The sequence below is a fragment of the Lactuca virosa genome, chromosome 8, assembly GCF_052849685.1.
Source record: "Lactuca virosa cultivar CGN04683 chromosome 8, Lactuca_virosa_CGN04683_v6, whole genome shotgun sequence".
Lineage (NCBI taxonomy): Eukaryota > Viridiplantae > Streptophyta > Magnoliopsida > Asterales > Asteraceae > Lactuca > Lactuca virosa.
In genome coordinates, this window is record NC_136433.1 from 342,011,386 (window position 1) to 342,020,216 (window position 8,831).

An 8,831-nucleotide genomic window follows, 5' to 3' on the forward strand; every position below is an offset into this window, starting at 1 on the left:
ATTTCTGATAATAAAACAAGAAACTTACAAGGCTTTAAATAATAAGCAAAGGAAAAACTGCTAAGCTAAAAAAACTGAAAAACGTGGGCTCCTAACTAGGTGGCAACTAAGCCACTTATTCCTATTGACAAGGTTAATAAAAGACCATGTCAGAATTACTTTTTCCTCCACATACTTCCCCTTAATTCTGAACTTTGTCCTCAAGTCTTACGACTCCCAAAAGGTTTCTCATCTCTAAGAACTTGAGTCTTGGCAAAGCTTTTGTCAAGGGATCTGCTCTTTGTTCTTCACCACTGATGTGTTTCACATCAATTTGTTTCCTTTCAATACAACCCCGTATGAAATGGAACTTGGTGTCAATGTGCTTACTCCTCCCATGGAAAACAGGATTCTGCATAAGAGCTATGGCTGACTTGTTGTCTACATACATCCTGACACATTCTTCCTTCCAACCGGTCAATTCTTTGAGGAGACTCCTTAGCCAAAGTGCTTGGCATGCTGTTGCAGTTGCTGCCATAAACTCTGCTTCACAGGAAGATAGGGCCACAATGTGTTGTTTCTGGGATGACCATGTGATTGGATTACCTGATAGATAGAAAATCATTCCTGTTATACCCTTTCTACCATCGATATCCATTCCATGGCTACTATCACTGAATCCAATAAGCCTTTTATCACCACCTTTCTTGTACATTAGACCAAAGTTGGTTGTCCCCTTTATGTACCTCAAAATGTGTTTGACTGCTTTGAGATGGCTCTACTTTGGTGATTCCATGTATCTACTCACTACTCCAACTGAGTAGCTCAAATCAGGTCTTGAGTGGATGAGATAGCGAAGACTTCCGATGAGGCGTCGATACTCGGTAGCATTGACTGGTATTCCATCTTCGTCTTTTGTTAAACCCAATCGGGGTTCCATTGGATATTGAGATGGGTTGCACTCTCCCATGCCTGCTATTTGCAAAATCTTCTTAGCATACCCTGCTTGACCGATTGTGATGCCATCCTTGTCTTGGTGAACTTCTATCCCTAGGTAGTAGGATAAGGTTCCCAAGTCACTCATATCAAAAAACTTCAACATCCTTCTTTTAAACTCAACAACTAATTCTTCACTTGAACCTGTCACAATCAGGTCGTCCACATAGACCCCGACAATCAACGACCTGTTTGACTTTTGGAGTTTATACACAGCATATTCCTGTGGACATCTCTGGAATCCCATTTCTTTCAATGTTTTATCAAGCCTATCGTTCCATGCCCTTGGAGCCTGACGTAGGCCATAAAGAGCCTTGTTCAACCTGTACACCATGTTCCCCTTTCCTGCGATAACAAAACCGGTTGGTTGTGTGACATATACTTCTTCTTGCAGAATCCCATTTAAGAAGGCTGATTTTACATCCAAATGATGAACCTTCCATCCTTCACTTGCAGCCAAAGCCAACAAGGTCCGTATTGTTTCCAAACGTGCCACTGGAGCGAAAGCTTCATCGAAATCGACACCTTTTTGCTGTACATTTCCCTTTGCTACGATTCTTGCCTTGTATTTGGTTACTTTCCCTTCCGCATCCTTCTTCAATTTAAACACCCACTTCAGCCCTATTGCCTTATGCCCTTTGGGGAGGTGGGTTAGTCTCCAAGTTTCGTTCTTTTCAACAGATTCCAGCTCCTGTTTCATTGCGGTTCTCCATTCTTTGTCACCTGAAGCTTCTTCATACGTGGTGGGTTCTTCACCTGCATACATCAAGACTTCTGACTCTTCTTGCAGGGCTTGCGTTTCTTCATATATATCGGTCAGGGACCGAAAACCATGAATTGGCGTGTCGTCGTATGTTTCCCTGGGAACTTCGTCTGATGATGGAGATAAGGTATCCGCAATTGAGCTTGGTGATTCGTTTCCAGCTTGTAATTAACCATGTGATGTCGATTGTGAATGACTTTCGTTTGACTGTGGATTAGGGCTTCCAATCTCAACTTGGGTTGGATCGAATTCTCCCACATTCTCTTGGGCTACTCCTTCACTGGGAAATCTAACCCAATTGTTGCTTAAAATTGGGCCTTCTTCTTGGACCTTAGCCCAATCCCACTTTCTCTTCTCTTCGAATACGATGTCTCTTGATACACATATTTTGTTTCTTTCAGGGCAATATAAACGGAATGTGTTGCTTCCTTCCTCGTTTCCCAAATACACCAGTTTCTCACTCCTATCGCTCAATTTTGTGAGCTTGTTTGATGGCACCTTTGCGTGAGCGACACAGCCAAACACTCTAAAGTGTTCAAGTGTGGGTTTCTTCCCCTGTATGCCTTCATATGGAGTCACATCTTTCACTCCTCTTGTCGGGACTCGATTTAGAATCTGTACGGCGTGGCGAACGGCTTCCCCCCAAAGTGTTTCTGGGACGTCCATTGCTTTCAACAAAGAACTGGTGACCTCAAGGATTGTGCGATTCCGGCGTTTTACCACCCCATTCTGTTAAGGGGAGTAGGGTGCAGTTAGTTGCCTCTTGATTCCTTCCTGATTGTAGAACTCAGTGAATTCATTTGACGTGAATTCACCACCACGATCAGTGCGCAACATTTTTAGCTTGTATTTCCCTTCACCTTCTACTCGATTCTTGAACCTCTTGAAGGCAGTGAGAGTTTCACTTTTGGCTTTAAGCATCGACACCCACATGTACCTGCTGTAGTCATCTACAATGAGGAGAAAGTATCGATTGCCAGCTAGTGTTTGGGGAGTTATAGGACCGCACAAATCTGCATGAATCAATTCAAGTGGAGAGCTTGCACGCCACTCTGCTTCTTTCGGGAACGGATATCGGGTCTGTTTGGCAACTAAACATCCCTCACAAATCTGTGTGGGATGGTGAATTCTTGGCACTCCCCGCACCATGTCCTTTACCACCATAGACTCGATCACACGGAAGTTTACGTGACCCAATATTGCGTGCCACAGCCATGCCGTATCATCTAAGCTCGCACTAAGGCATACAGGTTGTGTTGTATGCAAGACAATCTTGTACAACCTGTTCTTTGAACGTTGTACCTTCATTATCAACCTGTTGCTAGCATCATGAACCCTTAAGAATTCATGAAGCATCTCGATCTTGTATCCCACTTCTATCATCTGTCCTAGGCTAAGTATATTACTTTGTAAGGCTGGGATGTAATATACCTCAGAGATGACTTGTTGCTCTCCATTTTTGCATTCCAAGAGAATTGTACCCCTTCCTTTGATCTGAACTTTGGACCCGTCCCCAAAACGCACCTGCCCTGTTACTCTTTCATCAAGTTCTGCAAAGTACTCACGCACCCCTGTCATGTGGTTACTGGCCCCATTATCCAAGTACCATGTATCCTTCTCATTTTCTTTTGTTGCTGGGAACACTTTGTCTTCATTAAGCAATACCCAGTTATCTGTATCTTCACCCCAGACAGTTAATAAAAGAGCATGTTCTTCTTCATGTACCTGTGTGAGATTGACATCAGCCTCCTTCCTCTTAGGATTGGGGCATTCTGATGCATAGTGTCCAAACACATCACAGTTGAAGCACTTTATGTGACTCTTGTCTCTTCCCTTTCCTTGACCATTGTCTCGTGATTGTTGGTGATTACCCCGACCACCTCTACCCCTTGAGCCTCCTCTTCCTCCACGATGACCTCCTCGACCTCCCCTCTCGCTGTGAGATGAGCCACGGCCTCTTCCTGCTGAGTTGGTGGAGTTTTTGTTTGACTTTTGACCCATTTGCCCCTCTGATCAGGTGAGCAGCAGACCAGCTTCAGCATTAGTGGTTTCGGTACGACTTCTCAACCGATCCTCATAAGCTTTGAGTCTTCCTATAGCTTCTTCAAATGGCATGGTATCCAAATCTAAATATTGTTCAATGGAGGCTACAAGTTGTAGATACTTTTCTGGGATAGAATCAAGCAACTTCCTCACCAAAGTGTTGTCTTCTATTGTTGCACCGAGACTAATGTATTTTGAGTTAATCCCACTCAACTTTCCTGCGAACTCATCTATTGACTCTCCTTCTTTCATCCTCAGTGCATCAAACTCACTCTTGAGTGAGTGCAATCTTGCCTTTTGCACTCGATCTGCACCCAGGTACCGAATTTTCAAAGATTCCCACACTTCTTTTGCAGTTTTCTTCTTGGCTACCTGCATGAGAATATCCTCTGGTGTTGCTTGGAAAATGTAGGCCCGTGCCATCTTGTTCTTCCTCTCATCCACAGTCACTCCGGCTGTTGATTCTATGGATTCCTAAACACCTTGAGCATCCATAATGGCCTCCATCTTGATTGCCCATGTGGTATAGTTTGTTGAAGTCAGCAATGGACACTGGAACGACACCCCACCGTTATCTTTTGTGACCTGATGGCTAGAACTCGTCATGTTACTATATCTAATATATTTGGGCATAAAATGGAAGGCTCTGATACCAAGTGTAGGTGCAGGCCCCTGTTTTGATCAAAAGAGTATACCCAAATAAAGCAAAGCACAGAGCTGCAGGGAAAAGATTCCCAGATCTTCTTCTTCTTATTTCTGATAATAAAACAAGAAACTTACAAGGCTTTAAATAATAAGCAAAGGAAAAACTGCTAAGCTAAAAAAACTGAAAACGTGGGCTCCTAACTAGGTGGCAACTAAGCCACTTATTCCTATTGACAAGGTCAATAAAAGACTAGGTCAGAATTACTTTTTCCTCCACATAGAGTAGGTAATCTTTATTGGTTTCTTCCTCATTTGTTCATTTTTGAGTGGTTTCACTCTTAGACTTTTTTAGTGTTTCTTTTTGTTTGTAGTTGTATTGTTTGTTTATTCAATCTCTAGCTGGATTTTAGAGTAGGTTGCCTTTGTTGGCTTAAATCTGCCTTAAAATTTTTTGGTTTTTCAATATTTGTGTGAAAAGGGAAAGCAAACAAGTTAAAATTATGGAAAAAATAGTTTTATTTATATAAATTATAGAATTGCTCCATGTGTTATGTTAACATTACAGAAATAATACATAGGTTATACTGAATTACAAAAATTGTCTCATGTGTTATATTAATTGCAATTTCAACATTACAGAACTTGCAATTTCAACATTATAGAACTGGTCCAATGTGTAAAAAAACTTTAGTTTATAAATTTAAATCCTCAGGACCGGCCCTATATATATATATATATATATATATATATATATATATATATATATATATATATATATATGTGTGTGTGTGTGTGTGTGTGTGTGTGTGTTTCGTCATTTCATGCAATGTGGGATGAGATGCTTATTGAATTGCATAATTATTGTCGCAAAAGATTAAGGTTGGATCTTGAGAAGAAACACCAAAGTTGCTTAAAAGATATTGAAGTGATATGTTCTCACTAGTAACTAAAGCCATATGATCTCACTAGTAACTGTAGAACAATGTGACGATCGAGTATAAGAGAAAAGCACATATAACCTTTCTGAAGGAGAGAATATCCAAGGAAAACACACTTGAGGGACTTGGGATATAGTTTGCTAATCTGAGGTCCTAAACAAAACAACTATAATCAAATATATTAGGTTCAACAGAGAACACAGGTTTATTAGGATACATAATAGTATATCAAATATCATCACCAAGAATTGCAGATGGCATACGGTTGATGAGAAAGCGGGTAGTAGAGACTGCATTAGCCCAAAATGGTTTTGTAACAATTATATAAAATATATAGTAGTGCTTGAGCTACTTAATAAAGGTGGACATTTTTTCGTTCAACAACTCCATTTTGGGTAGGTATGTCAACATAAGACGATTCATAAAAAATACATTGTTAAAGATTCACATGTAAGACCGAAATGTTTCAGGGGTGTATTATTTTTCACTATCACTACGCAAAGTTTTCACACATACACTAAATTATGTTGTAATCTCAACAACAAATGAACAAAAATGAGTGAATACCTCATAGTGAATTTCATCAAATATAGCAAATTAAAATAACAAGGGAATAATTATCCACAAAAGTCACAAAATACTTTAACTCCGATTTTACATGTAATAGGACAAGGAAACCATATATCACATTTCAAATGGAGATGCATCTCGTTTATTAACTCATGACTCGAATAAACATGCAGATGTTTGGCAAACTTATACGACTCTCAAACATTTACTATAACTGCAATTGTCTAATTAAGCAAAAATGGTAGTCGACACATGTGAATTTCCGTATCCAAAAATTCGAACATACTCTTCCAAAAATATAGTAACATAATCAGAAACAAGAATTCTTGACCACCCTAGATGATCACAACGTGAACAATACACGGGATGAACAGTGATCACAGCGTGAATAATACTCGGGATGAACAGTGCATGAATGGTCGTGAACCGTCTTAGATGAACAGTCGTCCGCACTCAAAGGGTGCTCAACACGAAAAATACTTACCCTAAACTAGCTAGGTTCTGTGTAAAATGCAAAGAATATTTGTATTTACTCAATCTAAAGACTGAAACTAAACCCTACGAGTCCGTTAGGTCTATATTTTAGGCCTGACTCCTATATAGACTTCAATAATTATAACTAAATTAAGTTTTTGTAAGATTATACACGTCAACAATTATCACTGAAGTTTTTGTAAGACTGATGAACTTCAACAAGTATCACTAAAGTTTTTGTAAGATTGATTACCGGATCGAGTCCTTGAAGCGTTAATGACATTGCTGCTTTGGACATCAAAGGCCGTAGGAGAGTTTATGGATTGAGTAATGTTGATTTCACGTTGACGTTCTTCTTGAATAACAACTGAAAATACAAGATTAAATGTGGGAATCGGATCCATAAGCAGTATCTGTCCACGAACTTGAGCATAGTTGTCATTTAATCCCATTAAAAAGGACATAGTATTTTCAATCTCTTTGGCTCCACCACAGATGCATTGCCCACATGTGCAATGCTCATTAAAATCTGATAATTCCTCCCAAAGAACTTTCAATTTTGTAAAGTAAGTACTTAGAGAGTCTTGTCCTTGCTTAATGTTCATAAGATCGCGCTTGATTTGAAATATACGACGACCATTGCTCCGTTGAAATCGTTCTTTAAGCTCATTCCAAATAGCAGAAGCAGTTTCCAAATAGATCATGGAAGCAGCGATTTCTTTTGAAACTGAATTTAAGATCAACGACATGACTATGCTGTTGTTTCGGGCCCAAGCTTTGAAACTAACAGCATCATTAACTGAAGGTTGAGGAAGAGATCCATCAACAAAATTGAATTTATTCTGGACTGAAAGAGCAATAGTCATAGAGCGATTCCAGGAAGCATAATTTTCTCCGGTGAGAATTTGACTAACTAAAAGAGTACCAGGACTATCCGAATCATGCAAATAGTATGGATCATCAGTCGAATTTGAATTAACAGCATTATTGGATTCATCAGATGTTTGAGACATGATTTCAAGAAAGAATAAAATGAAATCGGAAAAGAAAGAACGAAGAAACAAAGAACAAATTCAATGATTTATGTGAAAAAGAAAAAGAATCATGAATAAATGCATGACGAACAGCGATGATGCAGATGCGAAGAGATCTCTGAAGAATCAATGCTAACAAAAGCAGGACGAATCAATTGAAGAAGAATCAATGTTAGGTTGTTGTAATCAGTAGAAAATTGAGTAACCTACTCAGGAATACAAGTGGCAGGGTTGGTGGTTGCACGTTGCAGGTGAAAGAAAAAATTAGTTGACTCACCACGTTTCGCTATGAAGTCAATGTGTGTTTAGGTTTTCGTGGGTTAATTTGTTCCCAATCACCGCGTTGGTAAGATAATAGATTGAGGTTAAACTGAAATACATAAGAGACCTAATCTAAATCCTAAACGGTTTGAACCTAAACCATAATAGACATAATCTAAACCCTAAGGAGGTGTTTGGTATAGGGAAATAAGAGAAGAGAAATGGAATTGATTCCATTTCTCTTGTTTGTTTCGCACTAAAATATAGACACTAAAATATAGAGAAAAGAGAAAAAATTGAATTTTATTTCCATTCTATCATTCTCCTTTTTTTATAAAGAAATGGAGAGAATAGCCTATTAGAGAAAACTAGAAAAAAAGCGGAGAATTGATTCCCAGCTTCAAGTCATGACTTCGAACCTTACTAGGACGTGCTACTTATTTTGCTAATGCATTGAAGAGATAATACTGCATACGAATTGACATTAAATAATATATAGTGTGTTAACCGACAATTGTAAATAATAATTAATAATTCGAATTGCTTAGATAATTGCTAGAAGTTTTGTTTCTAAGATCAATATTTTTTGTTTATATTAAATAATATATAAAGCGTTGTTAATTGACAAATGTAAACAACAATTAAGGGCTTGGGCCTAAACCCTAATCACTAAGAACCCCCCCCCCCCTCGGGCGCAGTTTGATTGGGAGGGGACGATTAAACTAGAAAAACAAAAACATAAAACACAACATAAATGAAGACCGCGACAACAGCGGTGACAAAGCTCTTACAATGACGCTAACAACATTTGCTCGTTGGAGAAGGAGAAAGAAGAAGCGCCGGCCAGCGGTGGTTCATTTGTATAAGAAAGAGGAGCGGCGGCGGCGGCGACGATCATCGTGTCGGCGACAGAGAAGTCCAGAGAAAAACAGCGAGAAAGAAAGAGGGCTCGAGCTGCGGCGGACGGAGCCTATTCCAACTGATTCGGAAAATAGATCTGAAAAGGAGGCAAGTTGAGGAGAAGACAGAAAGCTTAGACGCAGAAGCCATCCAACGAGAATACATAACCAAACGAGGCAGTAGAAGAAGTCGAGGCAAGAGCTCTGGTTTGTTGCCAACATCTGTTTT

At 39.4% G+C, this 8,831-nt stretch overlaps 1 protein-coding gene across 2 annotated transcripts in view; it reads right to left on the reverse strand.

Annotated features, from left to right (window-relative positions):
• LOC145132311 (E3 ubiquitin-protein ligase RGLG5-like) overlaps window positions 1-7,648 on the reverse strand; it is a 33,426-nt gene extending 25,778 nt beyond the window's left edge. For both annotated transcript variants that reach the window (XM_079067056.1, XM_079067055.1), the window contains exon 1: window positions 6,662-7,648. In XM_079067056.1, coding sequence (XP_078923182.1) covers window positions 6,662-7,421 — 760 coding nt within the window. In that variant the 5' untranslated portion in view covers window positions 7,422-7,648. The remainder of the gene's footprint in view (window positions 1-6,661) is intronic.
• Between the last annotated feature and the right edge of the window lie 1,183 nt (window positions 7,649-8,831).